The sequence below is a fragment of the Protomyctophum parallelum genome (assembly GCF_964188405.1).
Source record: "Protomyctophum parallelum genome assembly, chromosome: 14".
NCBI classification, from domain to species: domain Eukaryota; kingdom Metazoa; phylum Chordata; class Actinopteri; order Myctophiformes; family Myctophidae; genus Protomyctophum; species Protomyctophum parallelum.
The window spans coordinates 660,855-685,000 of NC_139709.1; the positions used below are offsets into that span (position 1 = coordinate 660,855).

General features: G+C 44.4%; 1 protein-coding gene across 4 annotated transcripts in view; it reads right to left on the bottom strand.

Moving 5' to 3' along the window:
- Positions 1 to 1,086: 1,086 nt before the first annotated feature.
- LOC310870259 (dynein, cytoplasmic 1, intermediate chain 2a-like) overlaps positions 1,087 to 24,146 on the bottom strand; it is a 36,532-nt gene continuing 13,472 nt past the window's right edge. For all 4 annotated transcript variants that reach the window (XM_083781418.1, XM_083781416.1, XM_083781417.1 and 1 more), the window contains 11 exons: positions 23,428 to 23,508; positions 22,898 to 23,060; positions 18,557 to 18,656; positions 16,608 to 16,733; positions 13,404 to 13,550; positions 11,619 to 11,732; positions 11,255 to 11,388; positions 9,862 to 10,006; positions 4,765 to 4,905; positions 3,206 to 3,331; positions 1,087 to 2,188 (listed from right to left, as the gene is read on the bottom strand). In XM_083781418.1, coding sequence (XP_083637544.1) covers positions 2,078 to 2,188; positions 3,206 to 3,331; positions 4,765 to 4,905; positions 9,862 to 10,006; positions 11,255 to 11,388; positions 11,619 to 11,732; positions 13,404 to 13,550; positions 16,608 to 16,733; positions 18,557 to 18,656; positions 22,898 to 23,060; positions 23,428 to 23,508 — 1,388 coding nt within the window. In that variant the 3' untranslated portion in view covers positions 1,087 to 2,077. The remainder of the gene's footprint in view (positions 2,189 to 3,205; positions 3,332 to 4,764; positions 4,906 to 9,861; positions 10,007 to 11,254; positions 11,389 to 11,618; positions 11,733 to 13,403; positions 13,551 to 16,607; positions 16,734 to 18,556; positions 18,657 to 22,897; positions 23,061 to 23,427; positions 23,509 to 24,146) is intronic.

The window sequence follows — 24,146 nt, forward strand, 5'->3', positions numbered from 1 at the left end:
ACGACACGCCCCGCCTGCCTCTGATTGGCCTCCCGACACTGAGCATAGACAGACGGCCAATCAAAGGCAGGCGGAGGCGTTACCATGTCCGATAACACAGGGAGATTGTAGATTGGCTATCTTACCGGCATGATGATGTCATCATAGAGCTAGATGATGTCATCATAGAGCTAGATGATGATGTCATCATAGAGCTAGACGACGATGTCATCACCATAGAGATAGAATGAGCAGAACAGAACTGTGCATCAAGTTGTAGAAAAAGTCGATAGTGATTCTTGTACAGTGTGATTATTACATCATGTTGTTCTACCAAACGGTTTGTAGATAGAAGTAGATAGAATAGATAGAAGTGTAAAAACATGGAAAAGTTTGAGTAAAAACTGCTGCAAAAAGCAGATTGTTCTAGTCCTTCTAGCTCTTTGTAAGAGGAAGTGGAGGAAGATGAGGACAGGAAGTAGGTTAGTCAAAGGTTATGAGTCAAATATAAATGCTTCCGTCGTACAGTCTGGAGCAACGGAAGCTCTGATCATGAGTAAAATATAAATGCTTCCGTCATACAGTCTGGAGCAACGGAAGCTCTGATCATGAGTCAAATATAAATGCTTCCGTCGTACAGTCTGGAGCAACGGAAGCTCTGATCATGGGTAAAATATAAATGCTTCCGTCGTACAGTCTGGAGCAACGGAAGCTCTGATCATGAGTCAAATATAAATGCTTCCGTCGTACAGTCTGGAGCAACGGAAGCTCTGATCATGAGTAAAATATAAATGCTTCCGTCGTACAGTCTGGAGCAACGGAAGCTCTGATCACGAGTAAAATATAAATGCTTCCGTCATACAGTCTGGAGCAACGGAAGCTCTGATCATGAGTCAAATATAAATGCTTCCGTCATAAAGTCTGGAGCAACGGAAGCTCTGATCATGAGTAAAATATAAATGCTTCCGTCGTACAGTCTGGAGCAACGGAAGCTCTGATCATGAGTAAAATATAAATGCTTCCGTCGTACAGTCTGGAGCAACGGAAGCTCTGATCATGAGTAAAATATAAATGCTTCCGTCATACAGTCTGGAGCAACGGAAGCTCTGATCATGAGTCAAATATAAATGCTTCCGTCGTACAGTCTGGAGCAACGGAAGCTCTGATCATGAGTCAAATATGAATGCTCCCGTCATACAGTCTGGAGCAACGGAAGCTCTGATCATGAGTCAAATATGAATGCTCCCGTCATACAGTCTGGAGCAACGGAAGCTCTGATCATTTTAATATCCATTTATGCTTAGCAGAAATGGATATTAAAAATCACACCCGTGTGAAGTGAGGGGCGCTTCATAATCTTCATCATCTCATTCCGGCCAATCACAATTTGCATCCAGACTTTTTCCTGCCCTCACTTTTATCCTCAATATGTACTTTGCTCAGCCAATCAAATCATCTCTATGGGGTGATCAGCAAATCACAAGCCAACGTTTGTGTTTACACAAACGAGGAAAGCTGGTAATAGGGGGGAGGGGCTAGGGGAGGGGCTAGGGGAGGGGCTAGCACCCCTCAAAAAAAGTTAAATGTAAAGATAATTAAAAAATATATTTCCGTGAACGGAAATGCCAGCTTCCTGTCTGGGATGTAGTTCCAGACTCTGCTTCCTGTCCGGGATGTAGTTCCAGACTCTGCTTCCTGTCTGGGATGTAGTTCCCAGTTGTAGTTCCAGAGTTGTCTGGCTGCGCCAGAGGAGGAAGTGAAGGAGGAAGTGAACAGGAAGTAGGGGACGTGTGGAACAGGAAGTAGTTTTGTAGCATTGTGTTTCCATGCAGTAGCGTTTTTTCTTTTTAACCATTTAAACCCCAGACAGTGTATTATTTTATATATTAGCCCATTCTGAACGGGAACCCATTTTGGTGTCAGCATCATGTTATGCTTTAGCTATTGAAAAATCGAAGAACGACTGACATTTTTAGAATCTGATCTCAGGTCAGAATGGGTTGATCAGACCAGTGTGTGTCCAGTGGAAACCTCGTATGAATCTGATCTCAGGTCAGAATGGGTTAGATGCCCGGGGCGTTCCTCAGGGTTCCGTCCTCTACATCAGGCGCTGAGCCGCCAGCTCGTCGCCTTCGTCTCGGTTCTCGTTGATCTCGGCGAGCGTCCGCACGAAGCGTGTCCACTCGTCGGCGCGCGGGACGCAGATTTGCTGCAGAAAAAAGGGGGCGGAGCAAACAACAGCCAGGTCAGTAACTGGAACTCAGATTTACATATTTACACATTTACACAATTATATAGGAGCGTTGTCCAGGGTGTTTTAGAGAAGGGAGAAGAGGCTGGGACGTGTGGAGCGGTGTCCAGGGTGTTTTAGAGAAGGGAGAAGAGTCTGGGACGTGCGGAGCGTTGTCCAGGGTGTTTTAGAGAAGGGAGAAGAGGCTTGGACGTGTGGAGCGTTGTCCAGGGTGTTTTAGAGAAGGGAGAAGAGTCTTGGACGTGTGGAGCGTTGTCCAGGGTGTTTTAGAGAAGGGAGAAGAGGCTGGGACGTGTGGAGCGTTGTCCAGGGTGTTTTAGAGAAGGGAGAAGAGTCTGGGACGTGTGGAGCGTTGTCCAGGGTGTTTTAGAGAAGGGAGAAGAGGCTGGGACGTGTGGAGCGTTGTCCAGGGTGTTTTAGAGAAGGGAGAAGAGGCTTGGACGTGTGGAGCGTTGTCCAGGGTGTTTTAGAGAAGGGAGAAGAGTCTGGGACGTGTGGAGCGTTGTCCAGGGTGTTTTAGAGAAGGGAGAAGAGTCTGGGACGTGTGGAGCGTTGTCCAGGGTGTTTTAGAGAAGGGAGAAGAGGCTGGGAGGTGTGGAGCGTTGTCCAGGGTGTTTTAGAGAAGGGAGAAGAGGCTGGGACGTGTGGAGCGTTGTCCAGGGTGTTTTAGAGAAGGGAGAAGAGTCTGGGACGTGTGGAGCGTTGTCCAGGGTGTTTTAGAGAAGGGAGAAGAGTCTGGGACGTGTGGAGCGTTGTCCAGGGTGTTTTAGTGAAGGGAGAAGAGTCTGGGAGGTGTGGAGCGTTGTCCAGGGTGTTTTAGAGAAGGGAGAAGAGTGGAGCGTTGTCCAGGGTGTTTTAGAGAAGGGAGAAGAGTGTCCAGGGTGTTTTAGAGAAGGGAGAAGAGTGGACTGTTGTCCAGGGTGTTTTAGAGAAGGGAGTAGAGTGTCCAGGGTGTTTTAGAGAAGGACTACTCACCTCTCCTACATCGTACACCTGCACCGTTCCGTCAGAGTCTCCTGTAGCGATCTCTCTGCCGCTGTGAGACCACCTGACTCGGTTCAACGCTGGAGAGCCTTCCACACTGATGGAGGCTGTGGGGACCTGCACGCACGCACGCACGCACGCACGCACGCACGCACGCATGCACGCACACACGCACGCACACACACGTTTGCAAGATGTAAAATACAAATGAAGTTGGCGAAGTTTGAGACATGATGGAAACACTAGGGTCAAATGAGACATGGTGGAAACACTAGGGTCAAATGAGACATGGTGGAAACACTAGGGTCAAATGAGACATGGTGGAAACACTAGGGTCAAATGAGACATGGTGGAAACACTAGGGTCAAATGAGACATGATGGAAACACTAGGGTCAAATGAGACATGGTGGAAACACTAGGGTCAAATGAGACATGGTGGAAACACTAGGGTCAAATGAGACATGGTGGAAACACTAGGGTCAAATGAGACATGGTGGAAACACTAGGGTCAAATGAGACATGGTGGAAACACTAGGGTCAAATGAGACATGGTGGAAACACTAGGGTCAAATGAGACATGGTGGAAACACTAGGGTCAAATGAGACATGGTGGAAACACTAGGGTCAAATGAGAGATGATGGAAACACTAGGGTCAAATGAGACATGGTGGAAACACTAGGGTCAAATGAGAGATGATGGAAACACTAGGGTCAAATGAGAGATGATGGAAACACTAGGGTCAAATGAGACATGGTGGAAACACTAGGGTCAAATGAGACATGGTGGAAACACTAGGGTCAAATGAGACATGGTGGAAACACTAGGGTCAAATGAGAGATGATGGAAACACTAGGGTCAAATGAGACATGGTGGAAACACTAGGGTCAAATGAGACATGGTGGAAACACTAGGGTCAAATGAGACATGGTGGAAACACTAGGGTCAAATGAGAGATGATGGAAACACTAGGGTCAAATGAGACATGGTGGAAACACTAGGGTCAAATGAGACATGGTGGAAACACTAGGGTCAAATGAGACATGGTGGAAACACTAGGGTCAAATGAGACATGGTGGAAACACTAGGGTCAAATGAGACATGGTGGAAACACTAGGGTCAAATGAGACATGGTGGCGCAAACTTGCAAACTGTGATCGATTATTTTGCAAACACTAGAAAACACAAGCGGGGGATTACAAATTAAAATATAGAAAGTTTGTGCGTGCGTGCGTGCGTGCGTGCGTGCGTGCGTGCGTGCGTGCGTGCGTGCGTGCGTGCGTGCGTGCGTGCGTGCGTGCGTGCGTGCGTGCGTGCGTGCGTGCGTGCGTGCGTGCGTGCGTGCGTGCGTGCGTGCGTGCGTGCGTGCGTGCGTGCGTGCGTGCGTGCGTGCGTGCGTGCGTGCGTGCGTGCGTGCGTGCGTGCGTGCGTGCGTGCGTGCGTGCGTGCGTGCGTGCGTGCGTGCGTGCGTGCGTGCGTGCGTGCGTGCGTGCGTGCGTGCGTGCGTGCGTGCGTGCGTGCGTGCGTGCGTGCGTGCGTGTGTGTGTGTACCTCAGTATCGTTGTTCAGGTTCCACAGGTCCAGGCGTCCAGACAGATCAACACAGGCGAACAGAGCAGGATGAGAAGGAGACCACATGCTGTCGTACACATAGTCACTGGAGTCCTCAAAAGAGTACAGAGGTCTGGTACTCTGAAATACATTTATACATATATGTATACATATATACACATAGTCACTGGAGTCCTCGAAAGAGTACAGAGGTCTGGTACTCTGAAATACATTTATACATATATACACATAGTCACTGGAGTCCTCAAAAGAGTACAGAGGTCTGGTACTCTGAAATACATTTATACATATATGTATACATATATACACATAGTCACTGGAGTCCTCGAAAGAGTACAGAGGTCTGGTACTCTGAAATACATTTATACATATATGTATACATATATACACATAGTCACTGGAGTCCTCGAAGGAGTACAGAGGTCTGGTACTCTGAAATACATTTATACATATATGTATACATATATACACATAGTCACTGGAGTCCTCGAAAGAGTACAGAGGTCTGGTACTCTGAAATACATTTATACATATATGTATACATATATACACATAGTCACTGGAGTCCTCGAAAGAGTACAGAGGTCTGGTACTCTGAAATACATTTATACATATATGTATACATATATACACATAGTCACTGGAGTCCTCGAAAGAGTACAGAGGTCTGGTACTCTGAAATACATTTATACATATATGTATACATATATACACATAGTCACTGGAGTCCTCGAAAGAGTACAGAGGTCTGGTACTCTGAAATACATTTATACATATATGTATACATATATACACATAGTCACTGGAGTCCTCGAAAGAGTACAGAGGTCTGGTACTCTGAAATACATTTATACATATATGTATACATATATACACATAGTCACTGGAGTCCTCGAAAGAGTACAGAGGTCTGGTACTCTGAAATACATTTATACATATATTTATACATATATACACATAGTCACTGGAGTCCTCGAAAGAGTACAGAGGTCTGGTACTCTGAAATACATTTATACATATATGTATACATATATACACATAGTCACTGGAGTCCTCGAAAGAGTACAGAGGTCTGGTACTCTGAAATACATTTATACATATATTTATACATATATACACATAGTCACTGGAGTCCTCGAAAGAGTACAGAGGTCTGGTACTCTGAAATACATTTATACATATATGTATACATATATACACATAGTCACTGGAGTCCTCAAAGGAGTACAGAGGTCTGGTACTCTGAAATACATTTATACATATATGTATACATATATACACATAGTCACTGGAGTCCTCGAAAGAGTACAGAGGTCTGGTACTCTGAAATGTATTTATACATATATGTATACATATATACACATAGTCACTGGAGTCCTCGAAAGAGTACAGAGGTCTGGTACTCTGAAATACATTTATACATATATGTATACATATATACACATAGTCACTGGAGTCCTCGAAAGAGTACAGAGGTCTGGTACTCTGAAATACATTTATACATATATGTATACATATATACACATAGTCACTGGAGTCCTCGAAAGAGTACAGAGGTCTGGTACTCTGAAATATATTTATACATATATGTATACATATATACACATAGTCACTGGAGTCCTCGAAAGAGTACAGAGGTCTGGTACTCTGAAATACATTTATACATATATGTATACATATATACACATAGTCACTGGAGTCCTCGAAAGAGTACAGAGGTCTGGTACTCTGAAATACATTTATACATATATGTATACATATATACACATAGTCACTGGAGTCCTCGAAAGAGTACAGAGGTCTGGTACTCTGAAATACATTTATACATATATGTATACATATATACACATAGTCACTGGAGTCCTCGAAAGAGTACAGAGGTCTGGTACTCTGAAATACATTTATACATATATGTATACATATATACACATAGTCACTGGAGTCCTCGAAAGAGTACAGAGGTCTGGTACTCTGAAATACATTTATACATATATTTATACATATATACACATAGTCACTGGAGTCCTCGAAAGAGTACAGAGGTCTGGTACTCTGAAATACATTTATACATATATTTATACATATATACACATAGTCACTGGAGTCCTCGAAAGAGTACAGAGGTCTGGTACTCTGAAATACATTTATACATATATGTATACATATATACACATAGTCACTGGAGTCCTCGAAAGAGTACAGAGGTCTGGTACTCTGAAATACATTTATACATATATGTATACATATATACACATAGTCACTGGAGTCCTCGAAAGAGTACAGAGGTCTGGTACTCTGAAATACATTTATACATATATGTATACATATATACACATAGTCACTGGAGTCCTCGAAAGAGTACAGAGGTCTGGTACTCTGAAATACATTTATACATATATTTATACATATATACACATAGTCACTGGAGTCCTCGAAAGAGTACAGAGGTCTGGTACTCTGAAATACATTTATACATATATGTATACATATATACACATAGTCACTGGAGTCCTCGAAAGAGTACAGAGGTCTGGTACTCTGAAATACATTTATACATATATGTATACATATATACACATAGTCACTGGAGTCCTCGAAAGAGTACAGAGGTCTGGTACTCTGAAATACATTTATACATATATGTATACATATATACACATAGTCACTGGAGTCCTCGAAAGAGTACAGAGGTCTGGTACTCTGAAATACATTTATACATATATGTATACATATATACACATAGTCACTGGAGTCCTCGAAAGAGTACAGAGGTCTGGTACTCTGAAATACATTTATACATATATACACATAGTCACTGGAGTCCTCGAAAGAGTACAGAGGTCTGGTACTCTGAAATACATTTATACATATATGTATACATATATACACATAGTCACTGGAGTCCTCGAAAGAGTACAGAGGTCTGGTACTCTGAAATACATTTATACATATATGTATACATATATACACATAGTCACTGGAGTCCTCGAAAGAGTACAGAGGTCTGGTACTCTGAAATACATTTATACATATATGTATACATATATACACATAGTCACTGGAGTCCTCAAAGGAGTACAGAGGTCTGGTACTCTGAAATACATTTATACATATATGTATACATATATACACATAGTCACTGGAGTCCTCGAAAGAGTACAGAGGTCTGGTACTCTGAAATACATTTATACATATATGTATACATATATACACATAGTCACTGGAGTCCTCGAAAGAGTACAGAGGTCTGGTACTCTGAAATACATTTATACATATATACACATAGTCACTGGAGTCCTCGAAAGAGTACAGAGGTCTGGTACTCTGAAATACATTTATACATATATACACATAGTCACTGGAGTCCTCGAAAGAGTACAGAGGTCTGGTACTCTGAAATACATTTATACATATATGTATACATATATACACATAGTCACTGGAGTCCTCGAAAGAGTACAGAGGTCTGGTACTCTGAAATACATTTATACATATATACACATAGTCACTGGAGTCCTCGAAAGAGTACAGAGGTCTGGTACTCTGAAATACATTTATACATATATACACATAGTCACTGGAGTCCTCGAAAGAGTACAGAGGTCTGGTACTCTGAAATACATTTATACATATATACACATAGTCACTGGAGTCCTCGAAAGAGTACAGAGGTCTGGTACTCTGAAATACATTTATACATATATACACATAGTCACTGGAGTCCTCGAAAGAGTACAGAGGTCTGGTACTCTGAAATACATTTATACATATATGTATACATATATACACATAGTCACTGGAGTCCTCGAAAGAGTACAGAGGTCTGGTACTCTGAAATACATTTATACATATATGTATACATATATACACATAGTCACTGGAGTCCTCGAAAGAGTACAGAGGTCTGGTACTCTGAAATACATTTATACATATATGTATACATATATACACATAGTCACTGGAGTCCTCAAAGGAGTACAGAGGTCTGGTACTCTGAAATACATTTATACATATATGTATACATATATACACATAGTCACTGGAGTCCTCGAAAGAGTACAGAGGTCTGGTACTCTGAAATACATTTATACATATATGTATACATATATACACATAGTCACTGGAGTCCTCGAAAGAGTACAGAGGTCTGGTACTCTGAAATACATTTATACATATATGTATACATATATACACATAGTCACTGGAGTCCTCGAAAGAGTACAGAGGTCTGGTACTCTGAAATACATTTATACATATATGTATACATATATACACATAGTCACTGGAGTCCTCGAAAGAGTACAGAGGTCTGGTACTCTGAAATACATTTATACATATATGTATACATATATACACATAGTCACTGGAGTCCTCAAAGGAGTACAGAGGTCTGGTACTCTGAAATACATTTATACATATATGTATACATATATACACATAGTCACTGGAGTCCTCAAAGGAGTACAGAGGTCTGGTACTCTGAAATACATTTATACATATATGTATACATATATTTATACATATATACATGTATACAATTTACAATTTAGGCATTTAGCAGACGCTCTTAATCCAGAGCGACTTACATTAAGCAAGAACATAAAAGCATGGGTATACATCAGATAAAAACATTTATCATGAAACATGCGTAAGCTAAGAAAGTAACAGTGGAATATCTATATAATGAAACTATACATATAAACTATACATATATACTACTATGCTATACATATGTACTATGACTACATACAATGCAATTATAGTGCCGTCTACATAACATGCTATAAGTCTGTATCAAATGCTATCTAATGCTGGAGCGTTGTCCCGGCGTTTTTAGTGAGGGTACTTCCAGCTTCCCTGCGTACATATATATATACATACATGTATACATATATTTATACATATATACACATATTCACTGGACTCCTCGAACGAGTACTGAGGTAGTCTGCCACACCCACAAAATATATAAAGGAATGCATGCGCATGTGTGGCTTCTGATTGGATGAATGGGCTGTCAAATCAGATAGGACTTTTCTGATTGGATGTGTGAGCTGTCAACCAATCAGTGCGTACCTTGGTACTCCACAGTTTGACGGTCCAATCAAAGGAGGAGGAGATGAACAGGTGAGAGAAATCGACCGCTCCGCTCGCCGTGTGACAGCTGAGGCCTGTGATTGGTCCATGATGTCCCTCAAACACCTCTGTGATCCCCGCCTTACTGTGGAGCGCACGCACACACACACACACACACACACACACACACACACACACACACACACACACACACACACACACACACACACACACACACACACACACACACACACACACACACACACACACGCAAGTTAACCTTTAAGTTACAATACATACGTATCTCCCAACAAAGCAAGACAGGCAGGCAGTGCACGTTCTTTCCCCTGATCTATGAGTGGTCAAAAGTCCAATCTGTAACAGCGTCTGCATCGGACGTTGGTTCGATCCTAAAGTTGTGAATCGATATAATTCAACTAACTACGGGAAAAACACAGATGTACAAGCTCCAAAGCGCCGTGCATTGCGACGGGTAGATAACTTGTAGATCTGCTACTTCCAGCGCAGGACGGGCGCATGCTTATGACGCTCTTTAACTATGCATCAGCAGCCAGCGACAGTCACAACCCACGAGCAGCATCAAAACACTCGTCGTCAGACGGGATACACGCGCAGATACGACACGACTTTATTGCACACATCTGTGCTTTCATCCACGCCTCCGTAGCCTTTTACATCTTTTTTTCCCATCCACGGGCACAAGCAAAGTGATATCAGCAGCTCTTCCACCCGATCTGGATGGTGGTGTTGTTGTGTCTGACGAGCATAGCTACTATAGCTAGCATGGGAGCTAACATTAGTTTAACTAAGGTCCATATCGTTAGGAGGAGTCCTCCTTAATAACACTATAGTATACTTTCCATCCGTTCCCCAACCCTCACACTCGATGCTCCGTTTACACGGGCAGACCCCCCCTCCTCCAAATTAAAAAACAAAGCATTCTTAGGCTGTAGCGGCCAGACTGTGGAACGCTCTCCCACTAGCCCCGCCCCCTCTGTGGACATATTGCCGGTTTAGCGGGACGAAACGATACAAGTGCGGGATGGTGCGGTTTAGCGGGATGGTGCGGTTTAGCGGGATGGTGCGGTTTAGCGGGATGGTGCGGTTTAGCGGGATGGTGCGGTTTAGCGGGATGGTGCGGTTTAGCGGGATGGTGCGCGACTAAATGGGACTTCTTGTTTTGTTTTGCGGACGGGAGCGGCGGACAGGCGGTCACCGCGGGCGGTCAAAAATAAAATCATCGGTCAGCGCGGGCGGGAACGGGATGTCTACAGATCAGTGTAATAAACAGGTGTCTCCACCAGGGGGCGCTGTACCTTCCATGTCTACAGGCAGTGTAATAACCAGGTGTCTCCACCAGGGGGCGCTGTACCTTCCATGTCTACAGGCAGTGTAAACGGATCCGTCTTCACTTCCGACCACAAAGTTGTTGACGTCGGCGAGAGGAAAGGCCATGGAGGTCACGGCCACGGCCTTGGACTGTTTAAACACCAGCTCTAGACTGTCCTGTAGGGGGCGCCACACACACACACACACACACACACACACACAGAAGTCACTGCTACGGCCTTAAAGTAATTTCAGACAGAGGCCTCGATTCACGCAGAAGTTGTCATCTGGATCAACTACAGCACACACACACACACACACACACACACACACACACACACACACACACACACACACACACACACACACACACACACACACACACACACACACACACACACACACACCTGGGGTTGTGACAGCATGTCCAGACTCCAGGAACACATCTTGCCATCCGTGGAGATGCTGATGAGGTTGTGAGCGTTCTGAGTCCCGACCACCTGAACGCAGTACACTGGGTGCTGTTTAACACAGGTTAACACGGTCACAATGTTAGCCATAACACCACCTGGACACAGGTTAACACGGTCACAATGTTAGCCATAACACCACTGACACAGGTTAACACGGTCACAATGTTAGCCATAACACCACCTGGACACAGGTTAACACGGTCACACTGTTAGCCATAACACCCCCTGGACACAGGTTAACACGGTCACAATGTTAGCCATAACACCACCTGGACACAGGTTAACACGGTCACAATGTTAGCCATAACACCCCCTGGACACAGGTTAACACGGTCACAATGTTAGCCATAACACCACCTGGGTGCTGTTTAACACAGGTTAACACGGTCACAATGTTAGCCATAACACCACCTGGGTGCTGTTTAACACAGGTTAACACGGTCACAATGTTAGCCATAACACCACCTGGGTGCTGTTTAACACAGTTTAATACGGTCACAATGTTAGCCATAACACCACCTGGACACAGGTTAACACGGTCACAATGTTAGCCATAACACCCCCTGGACACAGGTTAACACGGTCACAATGTTAGCCATAACACCACCTGGGTGCTGTTTAACACAGGTTAACACGGTCACAATGTTAGCCATAACACCACCTGGGTGCTGTTTAACACAGGTTAACACGGTCACAATGTTAGCCATAACACCACCTGGGTGCTGTTTAACACAGGTTAACACGGTCACAATGTTAGCCATAACACCACCTGGGTGCTGTTTAACACAGTTTAATACGGTCACAATGTTAGCCATAACATGTACTCACAGTGTGGGCAGCAGCAGACAGGGGTATAGTGGTAGTTATAGGGGTATTCTACAACAGGTCGTTAAGAGGAAGCAATCTGATTGGTTGAAACGGTTTCTAGCCGTTGATCAAACCACTACTGTTCACCACCTAATCAAAACAAATAATTCAGCCGCTCTGTTTTCCCAGAGCGCTAGCAAACTCGGTGGCTAGGCTAGCTAGTTTCTTTGGACATTTGTGGTCGTAGTGACTACATCTGTCATTAAAAAAATATATTTTTTCAGCGATTTTCTTTGTTTTAAGGGTAACTGTTGTAGAATTGCAATATTACACTCGAGGGTGTTGTTTAACGTGATTATTGCCACTTCAGTGATGCTTGCGGAACTCGACTTCGTCTCGTTCCTGACCGCATCCCTGTCGTGGCAATAATCACGTTAAACAACACCCTCTCGTGTAATATTGCTTAATTATAGGGGTAGTTATAGGGTACTATAGGAGTAGTTATAGGGGTAGTTATAGGGTATTAGAGGGGTAGTCATAGGGCTGTACTCACAGTGTGGGCAGCAGCAGATAGGGGTATAGTGGTAGTTATAGGGGTATTATAGGGGTAGTCATAGGGCTGTACTCACAGTGTGGGCAGCAGCAGATAGGGGTATAGTGGTAGTTATAGGGGTATTATAGGGGTAGTCATAGGGCTGTACTCACAGTGTGGGCAGCAGCAGATAGGGGTATAGTGGTAGTTATAGGGGTATTATAGGGGTAGTCATAGGGCTGTACTCACAGTGTGGGCAGCAGCAGATAGGGGTATAGTGGTAGTTATAGGGGTATTATAGGGGTATTATAGGGGTATGTATAGGGTACTATAGGGGTATTATAGGGGTATTATAGGGGTAGTCATAGGGCTGTACTCACAGTGTGGGCAGCAGCAGATAGGGGCGTCCTCTGGACGGGGGTCCTCTTGTTGCTCCTGTTGTCCCATAGGACGATCTGTCCAGAATAAGTCCCGCCCATCACCAGGTTGGGATGGAAGCTGGCAAAGCTGGCGGACATCACCTCCGACTGAAACAGTGTTATTAATAATAATACATAATAACTTTACAACATTTGAGGAGCTCAAGTAAAATAGGGCACCTTGTGCGGCGTGTGGAACCGCCGGCTATTAGTTAACCCATTCTGACCTGAGATCAGATTCATACGAGGTTTCCACTGGACACACACTGGTCTGATTAATAGTGTGTGAGATTTATAGATTTTGGGGCCATAAAAAATATATTAGAAGCTTTTAATCCAGAATTGCCGGTCCCAGCCCTACCTGGGCCCTCATCAAACCCTGTACACTCAAGACAATTTCCCCGCTACCACCCTCCATATATGGAGCTGACCTGTTCTGACATTCCATATGTTGATCTGACCTCATCAAACCCTGTATACTCAAGACACGCTCCCCTTCACACACCCCTTCATGCCAAAGCGCCAGCGCTCGCCCAGCAGTCTGCTGTCACCCAGGAGGATGCGTGAACGCAACCTCGCTTCTCGCACTCAGGGCGTCTTACTGGTGAAATATGTGACCCCTCCCAGTTTTTTCAACCACAAGTTGGCTCTAATGAAACTTCACAATAGACCTAGATACATTTATTTATTTTGGTGGTTTTTGTTTTTAGCCACATAAACACAGTTGGAATGTTAAAGAATGTTTTTATTCCACCAGAAAGTCGTTTTAGTGTCATTAAGTCGTTGTATTTACATTGCAAAAATGTCTCTATAATTACAGATTATTTGCCGTATTTTGGGGGTGTGAACATTCCTGCACTTATTTACATAGAGTCGTTTCGATTGGCCGTAGCTATCTTTGTTCTCCAGTTACAGTAGCCGTGCAGTGTGTTTCTGTGACGATAGTAAATACAATTTACAATTTACAATTTAGGCATTTAGCAGACGCTCTTAATCCAGAGCGATTTACATTAAGCAAGAACAAAAGCATGGGAATACATCACATAAAAAGCATTTATCATGAAACATGCGTAAGCTAAGAAAGTAACAGTGGAATATCTATATAATGAAACTATACATATAAACTATACATATATACTATACTATGCTATACATATGTACTATGGCGTGCTATGACTACATACAATGCAATTATAGTGCTGTCTACATAACATGCTATAAGTCTGTATCAAATGCTATCTAAGTCTACGGAAATGCTATCTAAGGGGTTAGGGTAAGTGCTATGGGCCATGATGGAGTCTAAAAAGGTGGGTTTTCAGACTACGGCGGAATATTGGGAGTGATGCTGCAGTTCTGACTGCAATGGGAAGTGCATTCCACAGTTTTGGAGCCAGAAGGGAGAAGAGTCTGGGACGTGTGGAGCGTTGTCCCGGCGTAAATACAACATCATCATTATTTTTAACTTGATATGATGCTGTATGTGTAATAAAAGTATAAATTAACTGATTTACCGCGTCGTCGTCCACTGAAGACAAAAGAAGTCGCTGCCAGTTTTGTTTGTTTCTGGTCTCAACGCCACACACAGCTGTGTTTCTGGTCCCAACACCACACACAGCTGTGTTTCTGGTCTCAACACCACACACAGCTGTGTTTCTGGTCTCAACACCACACACAGCTGTGTTTCTGGTCTCAACACCACACACAGCTGTGTTTCTGGTCCCAACACCACACACAGCTGTGTTTCTGGTCTCAACGCCACACACAGCTGTGTTTCTGGTCTCAACACCACACACAGCTGTGTTTCTGGTCTCAACACCACACACAGCTGTGTTTCTGGTCTCAACACCACACACAGCTGTGTTTCTGGTCTCAACACCACACACAGCTGTGTTTCTGGTCCCAACACCACACACAGCTGTGTTTCTGGTCTCAACACCACACACAGCTGTGTTTCTGGTCCCAACACCACACACAGCTGTGTTTCTGGTCTCAACGCCACACACAGCTGTGTTTCTGGTCTCAACACCACACACAGCTGTGTTTCTGGTCCCAACACCACACACAGCTGTGTTTCTGGTCCCAACACCACACACAGCTGTGTTTCTGGTCTCAACGCCACACACAGCTGTGTTTCTGGTCTCAACACCACACACAGCTGTGTTTCTGGTCTCAACGCCACACACAGCTGTGTTTCTGGTCTCAACACCACACACAGCTGTGTTTCTGGTCCCAACACCACACACAGCTGTGTTTCTGGTCTCAACGCCACACACAGCTGTGTTTCTGGTCTCAACACCACACACAGCTGTGTTTCTGGTCTCAACACCACACACAGCTGTGCGTTCTGACGAGATTGTCTTAGTTGTAAGTCCATTCGTCTGCCCTTTATTTCAGTGCATGTTTAGCACTGTGTTTTAATCTCTGTAACTTTATTACCGTTGGATGATCAATACATTAATGAATAACATTGCGCGTGATCGCGCGTCGCGGTGAAATCCGTCTTTTATATAATTTGATCAATCCATGACATTGTTGTTGTTAGAAGAACAGCTCAAATATTGAATGTGAGGACATAGTGTAGTACAAATCCTGGTGTGATCTTCTTAAAAGTGGAAGGATCATAACATGTCTAAGGTATTCTTTCCCCTGACTTTCTGTCGGTAAGAATCAGTGCACGGCTGATTCAAGCCATGCATTTAGGGGTAAAAAGGTACCTTTGTACAGCATTTTTAAATTTAGCAATTAAAGCATGGGTCTAAAACTACAAGTAACTTCATGGAATAAATTATAGCCTACTTGCAGTGTTAGCTGCAAGTAGTTTTACTCCACATGTATTTATTTGAAAACTCAATTAGCCTACTAGTTACTTTTTAGATTGTATTATTACAAAACATACACTAAACCACGTCCGTCCTATATTTCTATATTGCAATATTGATACTTTCTCATCTCTATTTATTCTTCTCTTTGTTGTCCAGCTGCCTACAGATACAATTATACGGCTTTACAGTACATTTAGCAATTAAAAGCACTACAAGTAACTTCATGGAATAAATGACAGCCTACTTGGTTTTACTAAGTGTCATTCTGTGCCGTTGACAGCTAACCTAGTGGGGGGAGTAAAATTACATTATAATGTAATATAATGTAATGTAATATAATTACCTGACAGTGGAAGGTATATTCCGGCGTGGTCTTCTTGTACTTCATGTTCCAAACCAGAGCAACTCCGTCAGGTTCATGAGGAGAGTCTTCATTGTTGTTGTAGGAGGCTACGAGGAGCTCCGGGTACTGGAATAGATTACATTATAGATTACATTATAGATTACATTATATGAATACATTGTTGTTGTAGGAGGCTATGAGGAGGTCCGGGTACTGGAATAGATTACATTATAGATTACATTAGACATAAATACATTACACATGATTACATTTATTATATACTTACATAACACACAGACCTATAAATACAGGATACACATGAAACCTTCTAGTCCACGAACACAGGCACGCGCACACGCACACGCACGCACGCACGCACGCACGCACGCACGCACGCACGCACGCACGCACGCACGCACGCACACACACACACACACATTTCGATTTCTTTATTTGAATCCACAAATTACAATTAATTTTACAAGGAAACAAATATAACGGGGTTGACAGTTCATGTTCACTTAGGGATACACATGGCCCCTCCTTCTCCACACAGACAAACTGCCTATAACAGACGAGACAGAACAGTATTTGGCAAGTTGTTTGGCTTTGCTTTTTGTCATGCCAGCTATTCTTAGGCCACTCATGGTCAGTTTATGCACATGGCCCAGGCTTCCGAATATCAGTATGGCAAATCTACAGCGATACCCCAAGTTTGTTATACTTCCAAGTAATGGTTGATACTTAGAATATTTATCTTGGAATGCCTGGTCCATGTACAAATCAAAGACACAGCCCACCTCCAGAATCAGGACCTCCTTGTGTCTGGTGTCAACAAAGACAACATCAGGTGTATTCGGGATGTTAGCAAAGACATCGCATGCACAGCTAAACCAATCTGGTAACACTCTTGAATGTTTATACATTGCTGCACTAGATGGCACATACTTTCGAACTGCATCAGACACTAGGTCAACAATCCGGTCGTGGCGAGCAATATATAAGTTTTTGTATGCACTACATCCATTTGTTATGTGTGCGATGGATTCTAGGTGTTGTTCAGAATCATGGTGGTTTATACAGAGTGGAGTGTGGGTGTCGGGATACCAGATTGACAGGTTGTACTTGGTTGGTAATACTTGTAGTCTTGCTTTGATGGTGAATTTTAAAACATCCTCCCCAATAGCAGCATTTTTGTACATGGAATGTGAAACAGAGTGATCAGCTGAATCAACACAGGCCAACTTTCCCTGCAGTCGAAGGCCACGCCAATGTTCTTTGGCTTCAGCCTGTTTCGTGCTAAGCAGAACCCTTCTTGCCGTTTCTTCCTGTAGTCTAGTGTCCGCACCCTGGTGGGTGAGGGTAGCCTTCACTGCCACGCTGGAGTCTGTAATTAATCCATCAGAGATGGGCACATTTTCGTTGTTTTTTGCCCATTTTAGCTGGACTCCTGTTCGATGGCAAAGGTCGTTGAGATCTGGCCAATCAGACCAGACCCCGAAGCCCTTGGCTTGTGAGTCCAGTTTCCCAGAGTCTTTCCTCCTAAAGCCTAGGAAGTTATTCTGCTCTGCAGCAGCCAGGGGGACCTTCCTCCTGCCCAGGTCCAGTAGGAGTGAAGTTATTCTGGTCTGCAGCAGCCAGGGGTACCTTCCTCCTGCGCAGGTCCAGTAGGAGTGATGCCCTGGCCATTTCTCTGACGGTGCCATCATCATTATTGAGCATGTGCAGTAGGTGGCTTAGCCGTGTTGCTGCATAAGTCCACTCTACATTTGGGACCCCCAGCCCCCCTTCGCCATATGAAAGGAAGAGTATGTCTCGTGTGGAGTGTGACACACACACACACACACACACACACACACACACACACACACACACACACACACACACACACACACACACACACACACACACACACACACACACACACACACACACACACACACACACACCTGTGAGGACCAGTCCAGGCAGGTCACCACTCTGTTCTTGGTCCAACGTTCGTCTGCAAACTGCCTGTTGAGAAGCAGCTTGGCCCCCGCCTGGATGTCACTGAAATATATACACAAATATATACACAAATATATACATACCGCCTGGATGTCACTGAAATATATACACAAATATATACAAATATATACAAATATATACACAAATATATACACAAATATATACATACCGCCTGGATGTCACTGAAATATATACACAAATATATACATTATAGATGCTGTATTAGAATCGGAAAAGTATCGGATCGGCCCTTAGTTGGTCATATCAGATCATATCGGTATCGGTGAATATGCCAGTCTAACCATCGATCCCACACAGGGGTACGGGGTCGACACTATGCCAGTCTAACCAGCGATCCCACACAGGGGTAAGGGGTCGACACTATGCCAGTCTAACCAGTGATCCCACACAGGGGTAAGGGGTCGACACTATGCCAGTCTAACCATCGATCCCACACAGGGGTAAGGGGTTGACACTATGCCAGTCTAACCACCGATCCCACACAGGGGTAAGGGGTCGACACTATGCCAGTCTAACCAGTGATCCCACACAGGGGTAAGGGGTCAACACTATGCCAGTCTAACCATCGATCCCACACAGGGGTAAGGGGTCGACACTATGCCAGTCTAACCAGTGATCCCACACAGGGGTAAGGGGTCGACACTATGCCAGTCTAACCAGTGATCCCACACAGGGGTAAGGGGTCGACACTATGCCAGTCTAACCACCGATCCCACACAGGGGTAAGGGGTTGACACTATGCCAGTCTAACCACCGATCCCACACAGGGGTAAGGGGTCGACACTATGCCAGTCTAACCAGATCCCACACAGGGGTAAGGAAGGGGTTGACACTATGCCAGTCTAACCAGTGATCCCACACAGGGGTAAGGAAGGGGTTGACACTATGCCAGTCTAACCAGTGACCCCACACAGGGGTAAGGGGTTGACACTATGCCAGTCTAACCAGCGATCCCACACAGGGGTAAGGGGTTGACACTATGCCAGGTAAATAAAGTGTTGGGACATGTGGAGTTTGCTTTGGAGTTGCCCAAACTGAAAGTACACATTTGAGTGAGGAGTCTGCTATAAACACAACACAAGATATATAGCTAGATAGCTATATATATTATATTATATATAGCTATAGCGATTAAAAATTGAACTATGTCCAAAATATGCCATGTTTTCCTGTTTATTGTTGTGGAAATGGAAATATAAATGACAGAAAGCGGATATACATTAGTTTTGGAATGTTTTTTGTTTTCTAATGCATTTAGTATAGCCATGATGTGATGTGAGCATTTGTAGGCCTAGCCTACACTTTAAAAACTCTGATGCTGGCATTCAAAGCAACCAAAGATATGGCTCCCCCATATCTTGCAAGTATGATTGAACCCTACAAACCCTCCCGCGCACTCAGATCAGCCAACGCAGGGAAGCTGGAAGTACCCTCACTAAAAACGCCGGGACAACGCTCCACACGTCCCAAACTCTTCTCCCTTCTGGCTCCAAAACTTTGGAATGCACTTCCCATTGCAGTCAGAACTGCAGCATCAATCCCAATCTTCCGCCGTAGTCTGAAAACCCACCTTTTCAGACTCCATCATGGCCCATAGCACTTACCCCAACCCCTTAGATAGCATTTCTGTAGACTTAGATAGCATTTGATACAGACTTATAGCATGTTATATGTAGACAGCACTATAATTGCATTGTATATAGTCATAGCACGTCATAGTACATATGTATAGCATAGTAGTATATATGTATATAGTTTATATGTATAGTCTCATAATATAGATATTCCACTGTTACTTTCTTAGCTTACGCATGTTTCATGATAAATGCTTTTTATGTGATGTATTCCCATGCTTTTTTGTTCTTGCTTAATGTAAGTCGCTCTGGATTAAGAGCGTCTGCTAAATGCCTAAATTGTAAATTGTAAATGAACACTGGCTTTTGGCCATGTAGACTGGGGTCCCCCAGGAGGAAGCCACTAATGTTGCTCTGGAGAGGGAAGTCTGGAACACTCTGGTGGAGCTGTTGCCCCCGCGACCCGACTACGGATAAGCGGTTGAAGATGGATGGATGAATGGAGACTGGGGTCCCAGTCCAGAGATGAAAATCATAATGAAATGGCCTAGGCTACTTTCTATCAATTTAATTTGGGGGTCCTTGAAATTAAAATAGCTGAGAATCAATGGGTTAAACTATAGACTATACTGTAGACTATAGGTAATTCACAAAATACAATAATGGCACATGAGCATTTTTGAAACAGGGCTTGGTTTAGAAAGGCCTATATTTTGCGCTAAAGTAATTATTGAATAACATATAAATGTAGGTTTTAAGGCTAGAATGGCATTGTAGTGGACTGTAGTGAGAGGCGAGATTGTCTCTTCTTCATTGCGGGACTGCAGGACTAGTCTGGAGATAGTTAGTCTGACTGCAGGACTAGTCTGGAGATAGTTAGTCTGACTGCAGGACTAGTCTGGAGATAGTTAGTCGTGGATGATCAGCTTCAGTCAGTGTTTTGGTTCGTACCTGGAGTTGTGCATTATCTCCGCTGTGCACAGCAGCACAGGGGAACTGTCTTTAACCCATTCTGACCGGGCACCCATTTTGGTGTCAGCATCATGTTATGCTTTAGCTATTGAAAAATAGCAGATCTACAAGCTCATATCACGCCACCGAGTGGCGCGATACGAGCTTGTAGGTCTGCTATTTTTGAAAAAATCGAAGAACGACTGACATTTTTAGAATCTGATCTCAGGTCAGAATGGGTAATCAGACCAGTGTGTGTCCAGTGGAAAACCTCGTATGAATCTGATCTCAGGTCAGAATGGGTTCATCAGACCAGTGTGTGTCCAGTGGAAAACCTCGTATGAATCTGATCTCAGGTCAGAATGGGTTAATATATCCATGGTCGTTTTCAGTTGCTTTCCATGTGCGACACAAAAGTACCATGTGTTTGTTTTGGTGATAGCCTACTGCAGGCGCAGCCACGCTGATTCACGTAATCAGTAGCTTACTGCAGGCGCAGCCATGCTGATTCACATAATCGCGTAGGACAAAACGAAACCAGCCGGACCAACGTTAATGGATTAATGCACGTACTGTAGGACCCGCATTTTCAAACTGTCCACAAGTTGCGACGGACCCGACGGTAGCCTAAGCTTACTATAAAAACATGCGAGTGATTCTTGCAGCGAGCTGATAGCTACACACTAGTAGTGTGTGTGTGTGTGTGTGTGTGTGTGTGTGTGTGTGTGTGTGCATGCGTGCAGAGGAGGGAGGAAAACTGGACGAGTGTGTGTGTGTGTGTGTGTGTGTGTGTGTGTGTGTGTGTGTGTGTGTGTGACTGTGACTGTGCAGTGCAGCCTAATGGGGCTTTGCTATAGACCGATTCACAGAGGGTTTCCTGGGTGCGGCCATTACTGAGGGTGTACCATTGAGTACTGCAGCACTGATTAGCTACACCTGGCCTACGGAGCACCTGCTCCATGGATTACCCCTCAGTAATGGCCGCGCCCGGGGCACCCCTATGTGAATCAGTCTATTGGCAGACAAAGTAACACAACAGTTACAGAATCAAACCACTCGTTGTCAACCCAACTACAATACACAAGCTATTCTCTGGTGTTGTTCAATCGTGACTGTGTGCTACACAGTGACAGATTTGTTATGCTCTGTAGACCAGAAAGCACGCTGGCTGGGCCAGGCTACCCTACCCGCCCCTCTAGACCAGAAAGCACGCTGGCTGGGCCAGGCTACCCGCCCCTCTAGACCAGAAAGCACGCTGGCTGGGCCAGGCTACCCTACCCGCCCCTCTAGACCAGAAAGCACGCTGTCTGGGCCAGGCTACCCGCCCCTCTAGACCAGAAAGCACGCTGGCTGGGCCAGGCTACCCGCCCCTCTAGACCAGAAAGCACGCTGGCTGGGCCAGGCTACCCGCCCCTCTAGACCAGAAAGCACGCTGGCTGGGCCAGGCTACCCGCCCCTCTAGACCAGAAAGCACGCTGGCTGGGCCAGGCTACCCGCCCCTCTAGACCAGAAAGCACGCTGGCTGGGCCAGGCTACCCGCCCCTCTAGACCAGAAAGTTGACTGAGTTTGACTGTTTTTAACATTTTGTCTAATAAACTATCAAAACATTCTGCCCTCACGCACACACGCAGACACGCAGACACGCGCACACGCACACGCACGCACACACACACACACACACACACACAGTCACGCATACAAACACACACACAGTCACGCACACAAACACAGCTCACCCCTCCTTGTCATCGAGGTCTCGTCCGCTGTAGTCGAAGCAGACGTCGACGCCTTCAGACAGAGCTCTCTCTACGATCCTGGAGCCGCGCTCGAAGAACGCCAGGAAGTCTGAGGAGTGAAGCAGCTGCAACTTCTCCTCCTCCGTCAGCTCCTTGGGAGCCTCTGTGCACGCGCGCGCACACACACACACACACACACACACACACACACACACACACACACACACACACACACACACACACACACACACACAGAGAAGGGTTTTAGCAATTAAAGGGATACTTCATCATTTCATGGTCTGAGAGAGAGCAGATGAAGCAGGACGAGGAGCTCACTGCTGTGCCAATCAAATTATTTAAACCCCGCCCCCAAATAATAACATATATGACCTTACCCATGACGGATTCCATTATCTTAGATTTTTTTGATAAATCATGCCCTTTCAAAATACATTCTTTATAACAACGCTACGCTAACGCAACACTACAACGTCATTAGCATAATTAGTGTGAAAGGTGAAAGGTCGTACCTTCCTCCGGCTGCTCCTTTTTGTCCTCCTCCTGTGACTCGTCTTGAGGAGGAGGAGCCAACTCCTCATCCTCCTCTTCATCTGGAAATACATAAATATATACATACATTATACATAAATATATACACAGGGCTGCACACAACTTTTTTGGTCTAGTACTCAGAGGAGCACCTGGAGGAGTTACTTGGTGCTCCTAAAATGCGGCGACCCGTCTCGCCGGATGGATAAAAGAGGGATGAATAACTTATAGCAAAACGATATCTATTGGATAAGTGGGGACTGGGGAGTCAATGGAGAGTATTGCAACTCTAGATTCATCCCATTATTTAAAATAAATCTAGAGTTGCAAATTGCAGCTATAGGTCCATTTGTATTCCCAGCCCTATATGCATATTCTAATACAAACTTCTTAATACTTCCTACGGATAATATGAGCATCAAAGCAATATTTAAATACTTTTTTTTATTTTGTATTTAAATAACCAATCTACAAGCTCACAACGTGTTGCGGAGGCGACACGTTGTGAGCTTGCAGATCAGCTATTTGTTTAACATACGACACGTCGTACGGTGAAGCATACGTCAGGCTTCCCTTTTGTTTTTAGCCGAGGTGATGTACACAGTCAACACAGAGTCAGACAGGCAGACACACATGGCTCCTCGGTGCAAAATAAACAGTGTACACTAACCCGACTTTACGATAATAAGGGACAGTATGT